The sequence below is a fragment of the Mastigoproctus giganteus genome, chromosome 5, assembly GCF_048544385.1.
Source record: "Mastigoproctus giganteus isolate SK-2022 chromosome 5, ASM4854438v1, whole genome shotgun sequence".
NCBI lineage: Eukaryota > Metazoa > Arthropoda > Arachnida > Uropygi > Thelyphonidae > Mastigoproctus > Mastigoproctus giganteus.
The window spans coordinates 79,667,810-79,689,274 of NC_143579.1; the positions used below are offsets into that span (position 1 = coordinate 79,667,810).

At 39.0% G+C, this 21,465-nt stretch overlaps 1 protein-coding gene across 2 annotated transcripts in view; it reads right to left on the bottom strand.

Annotated features, from left to right (window-relative positions):
- LOC150085518 (uncharacterized) overlaps nt 1-21,465 on the bottom strand; it is a 384,896-nt gene that overhangs the window by 33,259 nt on the left and 330,172 nt on the right. For both annotated transcript variants that reach the window (XM_090373310.1, XM_090373309.1), the window contains one exon: nt 2,220-2,382. In XM_090373310.1, the coding sequence (XP_090229436.1) occupies nt 2,220-2,382 (163 nt within the window). The remainder of the gene's footprint in view (nt 1-2,219; nt 2,383-21,465) is intronic.

Consider the following 21,465-nt stretch of genomic DNA (forward strand, 5'->3'; position numbering starts at 1 on the left):
CTTACCAAGTGAAAATCATCCCAAGCAGAGATCAATAATCAATAATCTGCAGATGGCAGAAAGGCTATTAGCATGTTAAATTCTGTTCTATGGAACAGAAACATTCTAAATAAAACAAAGAAACTTATATTTCAAATGATTGTACAAAGTCTTTTATTGTATGGAGTGGAAACATGGACATTGAATAGGCGAGGGGAAAACAAATTGCTATTCACAGAAATGGATTTTTAGAGATGCTCAGAAAGAACTTCTAGAAGAGACAGAAAATGGAATAAAGACATAAGAGAGAAAATGGAAGTGAAAAAGAATACTATTATTATTAGCCATATGGTGCAAGGAAGCCTGAGGCTTATGCTGGACCAGCCGAAAAAAAAAAAAAAAAAAAAAAGTCTGAATTACCCTGAGAGAGAGAGAGAAGGAGAAGAAGAATGCTGATATCCAGCTCAGGACCCTGGGTGTGCCAAGCCCATACTCACCAGATGTGAGCCCCTGGGGATACTATCATAGAAAAGCATTTAATGTGGTATGGACATGTAAAACATATGCAAGAAACCAGATATTCAAAGGCTATCCTGGAATGGATACCTCCAGGAAAAGGGAGAAGAGGAAGACCTAGGAGGAGTTTGTTTGTTTGTCATTTGGTTTTTAGGAGCATTAGCAACTAAGGCCATATTGCTCCGGGGATATGCGGTGGTCATTCCCTGATCTCTCTGCATACTCCATATTTGGTGGTCATGGGCTTGAACCCTGGTCTAATCAAGAAGCATGTGCTATGCACTGCTGCTCCTGCCCACCTGACTACGGAGGCGCTACCTAGGAGGAGATGGATGGATGGATGGAGTACAGGAGTGCATGACAGCCCGAGGTTTAACTGACCAAGACACCTTGAACCGCACTTCATGGTGGGAAAAAATTCCTACCAAAAAATAACTTGTAGGCTGAGGAAACCCACTATAAATGGAAACACTCCTCTCAAAGAAGATTTCATTTAATTTTTTAAACTAGAATAAACCTCTATAGTCTAGAGATAACATTAGCTAACAGGAACTAATAGCTATCGATAGTGAGACATTTGTTTTCAGTATCTTTTAAAATTAATTTATTAAAGAAACACCCCAGTTTTTGTGTGTAATGGAGGTGAAGTAGCATGACAAAACTGGATGGGAGAGGAACATACAAAAGGTTAAGAACCTCTGCTCTAGACAGTGCCAGAGATGTAGTAATTTCAGAGCATTAAATTTTTGGCCCTAAGTGGCTGCTTAAATCCACCAATGACCATAATTGATTTATTATGAAATGCCTGAATGCCCACAATTTCCTCTCCTCCAAAAACTATCCAATATTTGAAATTTGGTCAAAGTGATGATAAAATTTTAACATTAGAATACACAAAACTATGATTAGCAATTATAGTTATTAATAACTACCTAATTGTTCAAAATTTAGTCAAGAAGTTATGCATTATTTTTGAACAAACTTATTTAAATTAAGCCCAATCTCATGATATACAATATAATTATCTCCAAGGAGAAAATTATTTCCAGATTGGAAATAATTTTTTTGGCCTGCCCTAATTGGAAAAATTAATAATAGAATTCAACCGAACTTTCAATAAAACTTAATTCAATTTCAATACAATACAATTCGATTCGACACAAGATGGAAAGGTTTTTGCTGATGTCAGAGGAGGCTTTAAGAGTTCAGGGAAACTGCTAATTTGGGGAAGGAATGGAAATAGGGGAGTTATTGAAAAGATACATTAGTGGCATATGTGAAGGATGCAACTTGCATCTACTGCAAGAGTACTTATGCATGACCTAGAAATACATACTTGAAGATAAACACTGAATAAGCATAATAACCACCAGCAGTTAGAGAACAATGAGAAAGGCTTGTCTAAGTAGCTATAAAAGATGAAAGGGAATAGCTGGTATTGCACTACTTTGAATAAATAATGTTTCTCTAGTAGAGAAGACTACTGTTATTTATTTTCAATGGATATATATATATATATATATATATATATATATATAATCTACCGTTTTTTATATATCTAGCATATTAATAGTCAAAGTAGATAACTTACTGAATGCCCCCTTAATATCACACATCAGCATACCACAAAATATTATCCGCACACCACCTACTGGCATGCATGATCTAGGTTGCCGATGCCTGATCTAGAGGATCTAAAAAATTATAATTACTTAAAATCATACCCAGATAAAAAGCATGTGTTCCTATAGCCTGAAAACATGGACCACATTCATTAAAGAGTGATCTATCGCCTGCAGCTAGAATAATTAAAGTGCCATCTTCTGCTGCTTTTTTGGATCCACAAACTGGAGCTTCTAAGAAACGACCACCTCGAGACATAATAACCTAATAGAATAAAAAAAATAATAATAAAAATAAATAAATAAATAACCATCAATGTTGTGGATTTGGCATCCACAATTGTTAAATTTCATTGTTTATCATTGTTCATCCAAAAGAAAATAAATAATAAACAAATTTATGCAAACAAGTGGCTTGGATTGTTTCATTGAATAGCTAACATTTTAATGCTTGTTCTATTTTTAGATGTTAAAACTTAATAAAACTAGATGTTTTTAAGAAGTTCTAGCAATGCTCTTTTCATTATCAAAAACCAATAGGGGAAACCAATTTAGAAGAAATTAAGATAACAGTTATTGTTAATTTGAAACATTTTTCCCATTTTGAATTGCACTTCAATCTAAACCATCACCATAGAAGTGAACTACATAACTATTCATAAACAACCAGTCTAACCCCAAACTTACTATGGAAATAAGGCTGTATAGATATTCCCCAACTTAAGATGAGTTCCAATATGGTACTTCCGTAATAAGTCAAAACGGTCGTAAGTCAAATATAAATAATAATGGTAATATAGGGGTATAGTTCCCAAGGTTAATAAGAAAATAATAGTAATAATAATAATAAATTTAATAAGAAATGGGAAGCAAGAATGTCACAATTAAAGACATTAAAATTATTCATTGTGTGAGGAAGAGTGAGAGAGAGAGAAAGAGGTGCTAGACTTTTCAGCAGATGATGAAGGAACAGGGGAATTCTTCTTGAAAAATTTGTGTAATGTTGACTGCACACTTGGCTTTTTCTTTTCATTGTAGATTTCCCTATAGCAAGCAAGGGCATCTTGAATAGTTTTGTACACATTTTAATATCTTCCAACATTTGCATTCCCTTATTAATTATGGCAAATGACTCTGACATATTTTTTGCTGAAAACTTTCTTGCAGGCTCTGGTGTTTCATCTACATTTTCTGTTTCTTCTTCTTCTCTAATGTCTTGTAGTTCCGGCTCAAGCAGCTCATTATTAATTAATTCTTCCTCTGTGTTTTCAACAAACTGCTCCACACCATTTGCATCCACTTCCAATTCCAGCTGCTCTCCAAGTTCTACAACTTCATTACTAATCTCGGTAATAGTATCATCCTTATCAAACCTAGGGATATGAATTTCCATGAGATTCATCCATATGCCGCTCATGCATTTATTACTAATCTCATTCCATGCTGCAGCTATATTCATTGTGCAATGCAAAATATTATAAGCCTTCCAAAATTCTCTCTGAGTTTGCCCTCTTTCAGTAGCAGTAATAGCCTGAGAAAACGTCTTTCGAAGGTGAAGGCAATAAGCTTTAAATGCAGCAATAATTCCTTGATCTAATGGCTAGATAATTAAGTAGTGCTTGGTGGAAGGTACACTACTTTAATATTAGGGTAAATGTCAACCAGGTGTGCTGGATGTCTGGGTGCATTATCCAGTGTTAATGTCTTTTTCATGACAATAATTTTTGACTTCTCTAATTTACGTACAAATTTTGGTGATCCATGCCTTTTTTGTTATGCCGATAAAACACTGGCAGGGTGTGTTTATTGATATTTTTAAAGCCCTTGGATTTTCAGAATGATAAATCATTAATAGTTTTAGCTTATATCCTACTACATTTCCTCCAAAAAGTGGGGTGAACTTTGAACACCTTAAATTCTGGCATCGTTCAGCTTCATCTTTAAGCTTATTGTCTTTCTCTTCTTCTTGACAGGAGATGGTGAATCAATTTTACATTTGCTAGCCATATTAACTGAAGGATAGGTTGGTTCCCGAGATAATAAAAAGATTGGGAATCATGTAGCGATAATATCACGTTCACTAGTTTTGAAGAACAGAAAGAGACTGAGTCATACCGAGAGTAGCTAGACTTGATGCCATACTAAGCACAGGATGCAGTAATTCTCATACATTGTCATCAGCAAGTGTGACTTATTGTTAGGACCCAAATTCAATTTTTTTTGTAATTTTTAAAATATTTTTAATTTCTAATTTTTTTTTAATGTAATATATGCAACTGTCGTAGCTACGAATGGTCATAAGTCAGAAGGTTGTAAGTCAGCGACAATCTGTATATTAGCAACCTGGAATAACATTACTAAGATATTAGATAGGAGTGGGTTCGAGAGTACATGTGAACAGGCAAAGTTTTTATAGCTCCAGCAAATAGAGAAGTTTTTGCTTTTTTATTGACTTAAATTGGTATAATTTATTTTTTAGAGTTGCTTTATATTCCTAGTAACAATTCTTTAGTTTAAATTGAATTTAGATAGAGATTTTTTGGTTATTACTTAGTATTGGTAAGGGTATCAAAATCCACGTGTGGACAGGATTTGCAGCTCCCACGAACGAAAAGTTTTTAATTATACTTAGCCGCTTTATTGACTTAATTGTTAGATTAAATTATTTTCTATAAGTAGCTTATAGATCTAGTCAAGCTCCGTGGTTTATTTTGAATTTAGATAGTGCGATTTTTAAAGTAAATAATACCTCATGTTCGTAGATTAACCGTTCGTAACTTGCCGCCATTGTTATAAGATACAATGTGCGCTAGCGAAAGGTTTAACAGAAAACTAGATAGCGAGTATAGTAGTATCAATTAAAATTTATTAATCTTATTAAATTTCATTGTCAACTGAATTGTACTTTTTTAACTAAATAAATATAGCGACCTAGTTATTACAAACGTAACATCATAAAGTAATACATATAAGTTGACAGGGAATAAGAAAGTCATATAACGTAACTCGGAGATAATATTCGATACCGAAATGCATATATATAGTGTTATAACTGCATTGGGATATAGGTTTAGGGCTATATTTTATATTGGAATTTTATTGAACTTGAATAGAAATCGTAACTCAGACCAGAACAGCAAAGCAAAAGGCTCAAACTAGTGGAAGTGCTGTGGCTCAGGGGACAACTGAGGGGAGCGATTGTCCTCTAAATCACAGTCTATTGAAATGCACTGCTTGTTTGATATTTGTGGAGCAATCAGGAACGGGACATGATATTACCAAGGGGAATGTCTTTGTGTGTGCACAATGTAAGGAATGCGAGGAAATCAGGCACAAAATCGGCATTGTTATGGGCTTATATGAAAGCTTGAAGGACAGGGTGGATGCCCACGAAGGATTTAAATTGAAGGGCCATCAAGCTCTCAGCTGCCCACATCAATGCCAGAGCTTGCACTTGAACATCATGCAACAAAGCGGCAACCTCCAAGGCAGAATGTGCTGGTCCCAAAGGAACTAGTTGTTGTAGGTGACTCTATTGTCAGGGAAGCAGGGAACATATTGTGCAAAAGGATAGATGGAACAGGACCAGGGTATGTCTGCCAGGGGCAAAGGTTGATGACATTGTGGGCAGATATCATTCTTTAGGGGCACAAAGGGTGACATTGTTGTACACGCTGGCACTAATGATATTAAGAGTAGGAGACAGGCAGAATTACTTAACAAGTACAAGACAATGCTGAAAAAAAGCCGTGAGTTAGAGCTGAATTTGAAAGCGTCTGCAATTCTGCCCAGACACGATAGGAGGGAGTATATAATGAGAGCCTTGTCGACCAATTCGGCCCTGCAGAGATTATGCAAGGCTCAATTTTTCTCAGCCTGGTCCGTGCTTGTTAACAGGAGAGACTGCTTCTACAGGGATGGGATACACTTAAATAAAAAGGGTGCAAGAATATTTGCTGATGCTATCGTGGCAGAGTTAGGTGGGTTGGAAAACTTCTAGCTTGGGGGGAAACACAGACTAATAGATTAACAGTAGCAACTGCCAGAGGTAAAAGTGATTCTTGCACTACTTCTATTGAAATGCAATTGAGCAGCAGTCTGGAAAGCAAGGCAATGGGAATTTCCAGGACTGCTGGGAGTCATAGTGGAACAAGTAAATACATGGGCTGTGTTAGGATAACTAAGAGTAGAAACAGGTGCATGTATACTTGCATGTACACCAATGCTAGGAGTATAGTTAATAAATTCGATGAGCTTGAAGTGGGGAGATATTGTTGGGATATCAGAGACATGGTGTTACACAGACATAAGCAGTTCAGAACTGGAATTTCAGGAGTCAAACATGTACAGAAAGGATAGACAGGTTTATGCTGTTAATTAAGAAACACATAAAATCTAAAGAAGTGCATCCAATTGATGTTGGTGGACAATGCAATTTTGCGTCTGTTTGGTGTGACATACACACTGGGAAAGGAAAATTTTGAGTAGGTGTGTTAATGGCCTAATGAATCTGATGAGTATAATGAGCAGTTGTGCAGAGAAATAGAGTGGGCCAGTAAATTAGAGTGTCTTATAATGGGGGATTTTAATTTCCCGGATATTGACTGGAACTTGTGGGTTGGGCACTCACACAACAAGGCTTTTGTGGATTTATGGGATGATTGTTTTCTACAGCAACATGTTTGGGAGGCAACTAGAGGAAGTAATACACTTGATCTGATTATCAGTAGTGATTCTTCATGCATCAAGAATCTGCAGTTAAAAGAACCACTAGGTGGCAGTGATCACAGTGTGCTGAAGTGGGATTTACTCAAAGAGGTAACTATCATCAAGGGTAAAGGGAAGGGTTTTTGCTTTCGTAAAGGTGACCACGGTGGTCTGAGATAGTATTTAAATTCTATACGGTGGAACCAACTGATGATGTTACCAACAGCAAATTCACAATGGGAAGCATTCAAAGAATTAATCTTGGAACCTATTAGGCTTTTCATACCAACTAAGAAATACTGTTCAAGATTTAGACCTAAATGGATGTCAGATGAACTAATTAGACATGTGACAGAGAAGAAAAATGCATGGGATACATATAAATTAACATGTTAATTTATATGTATCCCATGCAGAAGCCTATGATAGATAAAAGCTGGTCTGTAACCAAGTTAAAAAGGAGGTTAGGCAGGCGAAGGCAGATTACGAGGAATCTTCGGCAAAGGAGGCAAAGAAAAACAGCAAAGAGGTCTTTACTTATGTAAACTCTAGAAGGAAGGGGATGAATCAGATTGGTCCACTTGATATCGATGGGTGAACTGTTGATGATCCAGCTCAGGTAGCTAACAAACTTAATGAATATTTTGCATCGACATTCACACATGAGGAGTTATTCAGGAAGGGGAATGCCAAAGGTGTATTCAATTCTGGCAGTAAGCTAGATAATCTTGTAATAACTGAGAGTAAAGTGGAGGAGAAATTGTTGAAGATAAACACAAGAAAGGTACCTGGGGTGGATGGAATCTATCCAGTTATATTAAAGGAGGTGGCAAAGGAAGTAAGCAAACCCTTAGCCATAATTATGAGATCTTCCCTGGACTCAGGGAAGGTAACCATGGACTGGAGATGTGCAAATGTGACCCCAATCCACAAAGGAGGATCAAAGGGAGACACAGGTAATTACAGACCTGTTAGTTTAACTTCTGTTCCAGGGAAATTAATAGAGTAACTGGTTAAAGAAGCATTGCAGGATCATCTAGACAAGACTTCAGTTATAGCTTGGACACAGCATGGGTTTGTTAAGGGGAAGCCTTGTCTGACTAATCTGATTGGATACTATGATGTAGTCACAAAGGAACTGGATGCAAAGAATAACTTTGTTATCATATATTTGGTTCTTAGGAAAGTCTTTGATACTGTTGCACATGGAAGACTGCTGCACAAATTGGAGCAGTGTGGCATTGGAGGCAAATTGCTGCAATGGATAGAGGGATGGTTGAGTGGGGGAAGACAGAGAGTGGTAATCAATGGACACTGCTCTTCGTGGACTAATGTTATTAGTGGAGTCCTTCAGGGTTCAGTGTTGGGTTCATTGTTGTTTTCTGTATTTATAAATGATATTGATGATGGTATCTCAGGCTTAATGTCCAAGTTTGCAGACGATATGAAGGTTGGCAGGGTTGTTAATGACACTAATGTCATTAACAGTACAACAATGTACTGTTAATGACAGTACATTGTTGCAACAGGATCTGGAAATGTTGAGAAGATGGACTGAGAGGTGGCAAATGAAGTTTAACATTGACAAATGTAAAGTACTACATATGTGAAGCAGTAATCCCAGAGTAATGTATCAACTCTGTGGTACCCACTCACATAGTGTATGCCACTACACTGTGTTTTGTGGAAGGTGCCACCGGTGGTTTCCCACATCTGCACCATAGTACTCTGTGAAGAATTTACAGAATCTCTGTAAAAGCCAGACAAAGTGTGGTGTCTGGTTTGTGACAGAGTTGTGCTGTGGTCTGTTGTTCTGTCTCTGGCTGCTTAGCTGCAAGGCCCCTAAGGGAACCTCACGTTGCCCGCCACCACCACTGGGAGGTGAGCCAGGCTGCCCATTATACTCTGGCTGGCCTCTGCCAGGGTTGCCCGAGCTTCCTGACGGAGGCCAAAAAAAAAAAAAAAAAAAAAAAATATATATATAATAATAAAAAAAAAAAATTTATATAAAATAAAAATAAATTAATAAAAAAAAAAAAAAAAAAAAAAAGGGAGGGAGAGAGGGGCATAGAAGAATAGAGGATTTGAGGGGGAATGAATTTGGGTGGGTTGACAGTGGAGAATAAATCCACCCTAATTGGGCGAAGTATAGGAAAGAGTGTGGGTTTAAAAAGTCACAGGGGACAGATGCCCCTGTGTAATTGTCAATGGCATAGTGCCTGTAGATCCCGCACTGAGGTCAGTGCCAGCAATCCCGCACCTAGATCGGTGCCAGCAGTATATCCTACCCATTTCGGGTTTGCGATGACTTAAATCCCGCACTCCAAGGAGCGCCAGCATCCCGCACCTTGGATGGTGCCTGCAATAGATCCTACCCTATTAGGGTTTGCATGATTATGTCTGCGTTTTCCGGGGGAATAGAGAGTTATCCCACGCCGGTCCGGTTTAGTTCTTGGGCTCTGAGTTCTGCAATCTTAGCTCGCCTAAGAACAAATGTTTCCTGCGCGTAGGTGGTTAATGCCTTATAGGTATGTTCCTCGAGTAGCAGAGTGGATTCTTGATTACGAGGGTTTCTCTGTATTGTGGTGAGGAATTTAAGCCTAATGTTGTCGTAGCTGGGGCACTCATACATGAGGTGCCCCCAGGATTCCTCTTCGCTGCAGTGGCAACGTGGATCATTCTCGATTCCAATGGCGGTCAGTTTTTGTTGGAACGATCCATGGCCGGTGATGATAAAGGTCACATGGAGGCCAGGCGAAAACCAGGGTGGAGGTTCTGGGTGAGTTGAGCTTATGGATGGAAGGAATCGTTTTGTGATGGCCCCTTTTGTTGTAGTGTCCCAGTCATGTTGCCATATCTCTTGTAGATGTTGGGTTATCCGTTGTCTTTCCTGCCTGGTGCCGTTTGTGGTGTCGAGTTGAAAATTTAGCAGTTGGGTTGGAACTCCCTTCCTTAAGTGATAAAAAAGCCCTCTTTTAACCACTTCTAAGTATAGTGGCTGACATCCAGTTAATACCTGCAGAGCAGGGGTGCTGACGGTGCGGCACGCCCCGCAAACTGAAAGGAGCATGAATCTCTGGATTGAATCCAGCTTACGTTTATTTCTTGCTAGGATGGCTTTTCGGTACCAGATAGAGGCACCATAACACACGTATGCCACTTGGTATATCAGAGTAAGAGCTTTGTGCTTCAGCCCCCAGTCTGCCCTGCTGACTCGCCTTATCATAGCACTGTACCTTTGAATTTTGTTGGCTAGATACTTTAGGTGGTGGTGGAAGGTAAGCCCCGAGTCTAAGAAGATACCTAGGAGCTTGACTTCAGTGTGCAGCCGTATGGGCATAAAGTTTAATTTTATTGTAGGTGGTCTTGTGATTTGTAGCCTGCCTTTAAGGAGTATGGACTTTGTTTTCTCTCCTGAAATGGTAAGGTTGTGCAGGGCTGCCCAGTTCTGAAGTTTTACCAGTGCTCCATTTGCCATTTTCTCCAGGTTCGTCCTGGTGTTAGCACATACCAAAAGGACAAGATCATCCGCAAAGGCCAAGGACTCAACACCTCCCAGGTCCATGCTTAGGAACTCATCCAGGACAACAGACCAGAGGAAAGGGCCAAGCACAGAGCCCTGCGGACAGCCTCGATCGATGTACCTAGTCACTGTCTGGAATCTGTTGGTAACTTGGACTTTTCTACCAGTTAAATATGACCTTAAACTGTTGTATAGATTGTTGGAAACATTTGTTTGCCGAAGCCTCCGAAGAACACTGGGCCACCATAGTCGATCAAAGGCCCCAGCGAAGTCTACCATGATTGCAAGGGAGTATTTAAAGGCTGTGTGAGTTGCTTGAGTGATTAAACTGTTAATGGCATCTTCTGTGCTACTACCTACTTTGAATCCAAATTGCTTGTCACTTGGAAGTTTTTGTTCTTCATATCTGGTGGTTAAGCGAAATAGGAGTAGGCGTTCTTGTAGCTTGGCCATTACAGAGAGCAAGGCAATCGGGCGGTAGGAGGTTGGAATTTGTGGTGGCTTGTCGGGATTTTTCAATATAAATTTCAGGGTTGCCGTTTTCCAGGATGGTGGAAAGGTGCTTTCTGTCAGGCACCTATTTAGAAGGCTTAGGAGAGTAACAGGATAGCATTCTGCAAATTTTTTAACCACATCCACTTCCAGCAGATCAGCACCAGGTGTTTTTCCTACTTTCATTTTGGTTATTGCCAAGTCCATCTCAATGTTAGTGAAGGGGGATTCCACAGAGGCAGGATGATAGCTGTGATTTTCATCTACTATTTCTTGTTGTTGTTGAGTCACAGCTGCAGCTTCAATGGGATAAATGGTGTCTAGAATATTGTTAATGCTATCCTTTCAGGTGTAAGTAGAGGAGCCATCCATCTTTAGTGTCGTATCGAGTACCTCTCCTTGCAGCAGCTTGTTTGTTACGATCTTGAAAACGATGCCCCAGGGGTCCTTATTCCCAGAAGTGGATACCAGGGTTTGCCACGTTTGCTTTTTACTTTTACGAATTAGCTTTGTGTATTCATTTCTGACAATGCAGTAAGCCTCTCTGGCGGCATCTACCTCATGGGGAGGTAACCTTGATCGAGCCTGCTGGAACATTTTTCTTGAATGGTGGACTCTTCTTCTGAGATCCTGTAGTTGGGGATTCCACCAGGGAACTGCATAACGGTAGGGCCTTCTGCGTGGGATGGAGAGATCACATGCAGATCTTATGGCAGTGGTAATAATCTGTACGCAATCGTCTGAAGGGAGTGCTTCAGGGAGTGGAGTGTCTTCAGGGAATCTTCTTGTTAGCTCAGTCCGAAAACGTTGACAGTGGTACAGAATGAAAACGACTTGGGGATAATTGTGCAGGCAGATATGAAGTTTTCTGAGCAGTGCAGATGGTCTGCAAGAGTAGCTCATAGTGTCTTCTCAATGATATACTGGAATTTTTCTAGCAGAAGACTAAGGAGGTGATTATCCCCTTGTAAAAGGCAATGGTCAGGCCACACCTTGAGTACTGTATACAGGTCTGGAGGCCTCATTTTAAGAAGGATGCAGAGTTGTTGGAATGAGTAGAGAGAAGGGCAACAAGATTAGTGAATGGAACAAAGGGTTGCTCTTACAAAGAACGGCTTAAGTTTTGCAAATTACAGTGTCTGGAGACTAGGCACCTGCGAGGTGATCTGATTGAGGTGTATAAAGCCTTGAATGGTTTGAGCATGCTCAATGCTCATGGGATTCTTCCTCTTGCTCAGAATAATTGCCTGAGATGGCATAAATTCAAATTGAGGAAAGATGGTTGTAGGATAGATGTGCAGAAGTTTGTCTTTAGCCAGCGGGTGGTTGATTGCTGGAACAAACTTCCATCTGTCGTAGAAGTTGATAGCTTAAATAGATTCAAGGCAGAACTTGACAAACATTTGGAGTGAGTTGATGAGTGAAATAAGGGGTTTTTTTTTTGGCTGATGCTATATAAGCTTGCTTTCTTGCATCATGTACCAATGCTAATGCTAATTTGCATCAGGTTATATATCATGATAGATATGTCACTTTACTTTAGATATAGTCTTATATGATATAAAGACTGTATATCTAAGATTAATTTAATTACTTTGGCATTATTTCTGACAGTACACGTAACTTTGATCAACATGGGCATTACCTTATTATCAAACTTGCATGGACCATGAGGTGTAATAAAAAGGTATCCAGATCACCCATTTCTTCATTTCTGATGTAGTAAGAATAATACAACTCCATGTTAATAACACAGCTCTGCATTTTTCCTGAACAAACTTTATTAATCTGAAATTCTGAAAAATTTATTTCTTTATACTTGCTGCAGTTAGTGACTATTCCACACTATTGCCGTAAATTTGCTTGCAATTTCATATACTAAGTCCAGCAAACTGTGTTACTATTGGAAGTATGTGTAAAAGCCTGATTGTGAACTCAGCTAGCGTAGTCTGCAATCATTCTTGGATCACAATGATGACATTAACTCTACCTCTGATCAACACAAACTTGAGTTTTGGAAAAAGAAAACAGTCACATGGTGATAGATCTCATGAATATGGAGGACAACAGCTGTGTTGTATTTTAGCCAAGAAATTCTTATACGATCAAAGCAAAGGAAGCATATAAGTATTAGTATAATGGAGAAATCAATCTCCAGTGTAACATTTCATGGAATATTTTTGTCACAATGTTCCTTTAGATCCTTTGTAGAACAGCTAATTCAATAGTTTGTAACTATGGGATGAATTCCTTGTGCACAATTCGTTCAAAATAAGAAAAAATATATAAACGTGCTCAAAAATGCAACAATCATCTGATACTGTTTCCTTAACTCAAGATGAAGGGAATGAATGTGCCAAAAGGACAGTAAATAAAGCACTGATGATGAAGCTGCTGTTGCTTTGTTTGAAAGAATAAAATCTCAAAAAAAAGAGGGCAGCACCTTTGTTGCATTCTTTTTTCAACCCTTCCCTTCCCTCTCTAACAGCAAACACAGTCTAGCAAGTTTGCTCTATGTATATATTACCAGCAAAGTGTAGAATCCAGGCATTGTACAAAATGCTCTGGAAATGTATAGAATGCCTGGCAAAGTATGAAATCAATTTTTCTTTATTGTCCCACGATACCATCATTAAATGAATCACAGTTCCAACTTTTATACAAAGGCATACTACTCCTCATAACTTTCTGTTAAAATTAAATTTATACCTGTTATGTACTAAATAAAATATAAAAAAATGTTTATAACATGAAAACTTTGGGAACTCTCCATCTGCTTTACATTTATTAAATGCATTTCCAACTACTAAGTTCCTAGACATATAGAATTTTTTGAACTTTTTCTTTTTGTATATTGTATATTAATTATTCTGTATACTGTTATTAATTATACTGTATATTAATTCTGTGCCTTACTTACTGCATTTTGTGTAAAAATATTAAAATAAATAAATACTTCCATAATATCCCTATTTTATTTCTCCAATTTTTTTACAGAAATATGGTTCTATTTTCACCCATAATATGGTCCTCTTTGAATTATGTAGACAGAGATTTTTTACCATAGTATACTATTTCCTTAATTGCAAAACAAACAAAAAATCCAAGCAGATTTTTTGTTCGTTTGTTTGCCTGTTTCAGAAACTGCACTATCTGCTTTGAGATGTTTTCAAGAATAATTTGAACTTGTAAAAATTCACAAAACTTCTTAAATACAAATTATTAATGATCTAAAACTAATCCTCTTAATGTATTTTATTATAACATAGACTTTGTGAGCCTGAATATTATTCCAGGACTCAAATTTAAAAAAAAAAATAATAAATAAATAAATAAAAAATAAATAAATAAAAAATAATAATAAATAAATAAAAAATAAATAATATAAAACAAATCCCTAGATGAACACCATTAACACCAATCTTGTGCAACATTTGACTTCATCTGATCTTCTTTGGATGACTGCCTGTTATGATCCTGTTCCATGGATAACAGGGTGAGATTTATCCGTATGTGGTACATTTGGAACCCACACACTGGTTTCCATCCGGTCCATCTCCACATGTCAAGAATGGAAAGCACTGGGTGATTGCTACCCACTAGGCTAAGAGGCCAATCACATCATAAACAACACATCCCAATATTATATTTAATAGACAGAAATCATGGGATACCTATATAGTAATGGGTAGGTTCACCGTTTGCCTGGATAAGGGCAGTCACATGGTGAGGCACTGAGTCCACTAGTTCACAAAAGCATTCCACAGGTATTTCCATCCATGCTTGCTGCACCGCTGTCCATAATTCCATTGCATTCCTGGGTGGAGGATCCAAAGCTTGAACGGACCTTTCCACAGCATCCCAAAGGTGCCCCACAGGGTTCATGTCCGGTGAATGTGAGGCCATTCCAAGGTGGTAAAATCTGTGGAATGCTCTTCGAGCCATGTTCTAGTCACCACAGCTCTGTGGGGAGATGCACTGTCCTGCTGGAAGAGTCCATTGCCCTGTGAGTGCACAATGAACATGAGGGGATGCAGATGGTCTGCAAGGATGGACACATAACCAGGACTGTTCAGAGATGCGTCTAGACATATGAGAGGTCCCAACATGTGCCAACTAAACATGCCCAGGCTTATTACCAACCATCCAACTGCCTGAACAGTTTCTTGTTGACATGACGAGTGCACAGCTTTGTGTGCGGTTTCTGCCAGATACACACCCTCCCGTCCGCTCGAAATAACTGGAAATGGGACCTGGAGACCCGTCTACAATCATCCAAGGTCCGATGCTGATGTTCTTTCGCTCAATTGAGGCGTAGAGTCGTATGTTGTGGTGTTAGCAATGGGACTCGGGTGGGTCAGTGGCTAATGATTGTCTGACGGTCTTAGTGGAGATGTTTCTGGCACCTCCCTCATTGAAGTCAGCGGTGATTTGTGTGATTGTTACTCTCCAGTTGGCTGAAAAAATGAGAGACGGACGTTGATGGCCACGTTCATCCACCACCTTTCTCCGCCCACAGCGCTGTCCAGGATGAGATGTTATTTGGGAAATGGTATATTCCTGATACACTCTTGATACTGTCTAAGAGGGCTAGTGCAATTTCTGTACCACCTCCGCGATAGACTGACCAATGCATCAGGCACCCACTATCATCCCTCTTTCAAAGTCGGTTAACTGACAACATTTATCCATAGTGACACTGAATTACCACGTACATGAATGCAGTGTACCTATATACATGCCAAGCGGTGGGTTTGTCCACTAGCGAGAGGGATGCCAGTGTCGTGTTGCCCAGGAACCAGGTATTCCATGAATTCTATCCTTTCAGTGTACATTGCACAAATATATTCACAACTGCATTGATTGGTTTTCTGGGTACAGTACCTTCACATATGCACAGTGGGTTTGCCAGTCTTATCACTGCCATTACACGTGGAAAAAAGAAAAAAAAAAGTTCCTGGATATGAACAAGGAATTTTGCTTATTTTATTATTTTGATTTTGATTATTGCATTTTGATTATTTTATTTATTTATTTTTTGGCTGTCAAATTTCTGAGGTAGGATCAAGTTGGGCTGGTGCAGTTATTAATACTGTACTGTATTTAATTCAGGTCTTGTTGGGGCAGAAACGTGAGTCGAAGGAATTATTTTTACTAAATGATCGCTATCTATAAAATTCAAAGAGAACCACATTATGGGTGAAAATAGAATCATATTTATTTTTAAAAAAATTAAGAAATAAAATAGGGATATTGTGGATATAAAAATTAATTTTAATGTTTTTATACAAAATACAGTAAGAAAGGTGTAAAATTAATATACAATATAAATATACAAAAAGATAAAAAAAGAAAAATTTCAAAAAATTCTAGGTTAGAATTTTTATATTTTTATAAATGCAAAGCAGATGGTAAATCCCCAAAGTTTTTATGTCATAAACATTTTTAATATTATATTTTGTACTTATAAAAGTATATGTTCATTTTAACAGCAAAATGTGAGGAGCAGTACCCTCCCCATAAGCATTTGTATAAAAGTTGGACCTGTGATTCACTTTAATAATGGCATCACAGGATAATTAAAGAAAAGTTATTTCATACTTTGCCAGGCTATTGCCTAAGCATTCTATACAATGCTTCGATTCTACACTTTTTGCCAGTAACACACACACAGTAATTCACAGTGACACTGTGAGCATTAGCAAAGGCACATGTGGTATCAGCCAAAAAAACATAAATAAAAATAAAAAAAAAACACCCTTATTTCACCAATCCACTTGCTCCAAATGATTGTCAAGTTCTGCCTTGAATCTATTTAAGCTATCAACTTCAACGACAGATGGAAGTTTGCTCCAGCAATCAACCACCTACTAGCTAAAGGCAAACTTCCGCACATCTATCCTACAACCGTCTTTCCTCAATTTGAATTTATGCGTTCTCAGGTGATTATTCTGAGCAAGCGAAAGAATCCCATCAGCATTGAGCATGCTCAAACCATTCAAGTCTTTATACACCTCAATCAGATCACCTCGCAGGCGACTAGTCTCCAGACACTGTAATTTGCAAAACTTAAGTCTTTCTTCCATTCACTAATCTTGTTGCCCTTCTCTGCGCTCGCTCCAACAGCTCTACATCCTTCTTAAAATGAGGCCTTCAGACCTGTATACAGTACTCAAGGTTTGGCCTGACCATTGCCTTATACAAGGGGATAATCACCCTGATAGAAAAATTCCTGTATATCAGGAGAGGCCTACTTAATTTGTGATGCGATCTACTTTTTTATTTCAAAATGTGCCGTGATCTACCATCTCAAAAATTACATTGCACAAATCGAGGGATGACTGTATATTTAAAATTCATTATGATCGACCGAAATTAAATCCGCGATAGGCTCGTTGGCCACCTCTGCTGTATATCATTCACAAGACACCATGAGCTACTCTTTCAGACCATCTGCACTGCTCAGAAAACTTCATATCTGCCTGCACAATTACCTTCAGGTCCTTTTCATTCTCTACCACTGTCAGTGTAGTACAACAGAGTTGATACATTACTCCAGGGTTACTGCTTCCCATATGTAGTACTTTACATTTGTCAATGTTAAACTTCATTTGCCACCTCTCAGCCCATTTGCTCAACTTTTTTAGATCCGGTTGCAGAAGTGTACTGTTAATAGTGTCATTAACAACGCTGCCAACTTTCGTACCATCTGCAAACTTGGACATTAAGCCTGATATACCATCATCAATATCATTTATAAATACAGAAAACAACAATGGACCCAACACTGAATCCTGAGGGACTCCACTAATAACATTAGTCCACGAAGAGTAGTGTCCATTGATTGGCACTCTGTCTTCTCCCACTCATACATCCCTTTATCCATAGCAGAAATTTGCCTCCAGTGCCACACTGCTCCAATTTGTGCAGCAGCCTTCCATGTGCAACAGTATCAAAGGCCTTTCTAAGATCCAAATATATGATATGAAAGTTACTCTTTTTATCCAGTTCCTTTGTGACTACATCATAATATCCAATCAAATTGGTCAGACAAGACTTCCTCTTAACATACCCATGCTGTGTCCAAGCTATAACTGGTCTTGTCTAGATGATCCTGCAATGCTTCTTTAACCAGTGCCTCCATTAATTTCCCAGGAACAGAACAATCTTTTCTTCAAATCTTCCCATAACAAACCCATGTTGTGTCTGAATTATTGCTGCAGTCTTGTCTAGATGATCCTGCAGTGACTCCATTATTTTACCTGGAACAGAAGTTAAACTAACTGGTCTGTAATTACTCATGTCACCCTTCGATCCTCTTTGTGGATTGGGGTCACATTTGCACATCTCCAGTCCATGAGCACCTTCCCTGAGTGCAGGGATGCTCTCACAATTATGGTTAAGGGTTTGCTTACTTCCTTTGCCACCTCCTTTAATATAACATGATGGATTCCATCCACCCCAGGTGCCTTTCTTATGTTTATCTTCAACAATTTCTCCTCCACTTTACTCTCAGTTATTACAAGATTATCTAGCTTACTGCCAGAGTTTAATAGCATCCCTAGGGGCTCACATCTGGTGAGTATGGGCTTGGCAAACCCAGGGTTCTGAAGCTGGATATCATCAGTCTTCTCTTTTTTTGTGATTTCCTTCTACTTCTCTCTCTCGGTGCCTCCGTAGCCAGGTGGGGAGGAGCAGCAGTGCGTAGCACACGCTTCTTGATTAGACCAGGGTTCAAGCCTGTCCCCCCCAAATACGGAGGATGCAGAAAGGTCAGGGAATGACCACCACATATCCCCGGAGCAATATGGCCTTAGTTGCTAATGCTCCTAAACACCAAAACAACAACTCTCTCTCTCTTTCTCTGAATAACTCAGGATTTTTTTTTTTTTTTTGGCTGATGCAGCATAAGCCTCAGGCGTCCTTGCACCATATAGATAATAATAATAATAAACACTTCTGGCATTCCCCTCCCTGAATAACTCCTCATGTGTGAATGTAGATGCAAAATATTCATTTAGTTTGTTAGCTACATGAGCAGGATCATTAACAGTTGAACCATCGATATTAAGTGGACCAATCTGATTCATCCCCTTCCATCTAGATTTTACATAAGTAAAGAACTCATTGCTGGTTTTCTTTGCATCCTTTGACAAAAGATTTTTCGTAATCTGCCTTTGGCTGCCTAACCTCCTTTTTAACGTGGTTACAGACCAGCTTATATCTCTCATAGGCTTCTGTGGCACCTGTTATTTTATATGCAGCCCATGCATTTTTCTTCTCTGTCACATGTCTAATTGGTTAATCTGACATCCATTTAGGCCTAAATCTTGAACAATATTTCTTAGTTGGTATGAAAAGCCTAGTACCTCCCAAGATTAATTCTTTGAATGCTTCCCATTTTGAATTTGCTGTTGGTAATATCATCAGTTGATGACACTGTATAGAATTCAAATACTGTCTCAGATCACCGTAGTCACCTTTACGAAAGCAAAAATCCTTCCCTTTACCCTTGATGGTAGTTACCTCTTGGAGTAAATCCCACTTCAGCACTGTGATCACTGCCACCTAGTGGTTCCTATATCTGCAGATTCTTAATGCACGAAGAATCACTACTGATAATCAGATCAAGAGTATTACTCCCTCTAGTTACCTCCTGAACATGCTGCTGTAGAAAACAATCATCCAATAAATCCACAAAAGTATTACTAGTGTGTGAAGGCGCCTCCGTAGCCAGGTGGGAAGAAGCAGCAGTGAGTAGCACACTCTTCTTGATTAGACCGGGGTTCGAGCCCATCACCACCAAATACGGAGGATGTGGAAAGGTCAGGAATGACCACCGCATATTCACGGAGCAATTTGGCCTTAGTTGCTAATGCTCCTAAAAACCAAAAACAAAAAAACTAGTGTGTGAGTGACCAACCCAAAAATTCCATTCAATCTCTGGGGAAAAATTAAAATCCCCATTATAAGGCACTCTGATTTACTGCACACTCTTCTTCTCTGCACAATTGCTCATTATACTCATCAGATTCATTAGGCCTATAACACACACTTTTTTCTCTCAATTTTCCTTTCCCTGTGCTTATGTCACACCAAACGGACTCCACATTGCATTGTCCAACAACATCAATTGGATGCACTTCTTTAGATTTTATGTGTTTCTTAATTAACAGCATAACCCTGTCTATAGTTTCTGTACACGTTTGACTCCTGAAATTCCAATTCTGCACTGCTTATGTCTGTGTGACACCACGTTTGTGATATCCCAACAATATCTGCCTTTGATTTCTTAACTAGCACTTCAAGCTCATCGAATTTATTAACTATACTCCCAGCATTGGCGTACATGCAAGTATACATGCACCTGTTTCTACTCTTAGTTACCCGAACACATCATGTATTTACTTGTTCCACTATGACTCCCAGCAGTCCTGGAAATCCTCATTGCCTTGCTTTTCAGGCTGCTGCTCAATTGCATTTCAATAGAAGCAGTGTAAGAATCACTTTCACCTCTGCCAGCGACTACTGTTAATCTATTAGTCCGTGTATTCCACCAAGCTAGCAGTTTTCTGACCCACCTAACTCTGCCACAATAGCATCAGCAAATATTCTTGCACCCTTTCTATTTAAGTGTATCCCATCCCTGTAGAAGCAGTATCTCCTGTTAACAAGCACAGACTAGGCTGAGAAAAATTCTACCCCTCGAGCCTTGCACAATCCCTCCAGGGCCGAATTGATTGACAAGGCTCTCATCATATACTCCCTCCTATTGTGTCTGGGCAAAATTGCAGACACTTTAAAATTCAACCCCAACTCATAGCTTTTTTTCAGCACTGACTTGCACTTGTTAAGTAATTCTGCCAGTCTCCTACTCTTAATATCATTAGTGCCAATGTGTATAACAATATCACCCTGCGTGCCCTTAAAAGATATCTGCTCTACGTCAGACTGCTGCATGACGTAGAGCAGATCCCTTCTGCCCCTGGCAGACATACCCTGGTCTTTTACTATCTATCCTTTTTGCACAATATGTTCCCTATTTCCCTGTCAACAGAGTCATCTACAACTAGTTCCTTTGGGACGAGTGCATTCTGCCTTGGGGGTTGTACCTGTGTTGCATGATGTTCAAGTGCAAGCTCTTGCATTGATGTCAGCAGCGGAGAGCTTGATGGGCCCTTCAATTTAAATCCTTCGAGGACATCCACCCTGTCCTTCAAGCTCTCATATGAGCCCATGACAATGCTGAGTTGGCACCTGATTTCCTCACACTCCTTACATCGTGCACACAAAGACATTCCCCTAGGCAATATCATGGCCCGTTCCTAATTGCTCCACAAACATCAAACAAGCAGTGGATTTCAACAGACTGTGATTCAGAGGACAACTGGCCTCCCTCCAATCAGTTCTCCCCTGAGCCACAGCACTTCCATTAGTTTGAGCCTTTTGCTTTGATGCTCTGGTCTGAATCATGATTTCTATTCAAGTTCAATAAAATTCCAATTCAAAATATAACTAAACTTATATCCCAATGCAGTTATAACACTATATATATGTATTTCGGTATCGAATATTATCTCCGAGTTACATTATATGACTTTCTCATCCCCTGTCAAGTTCGGTGCA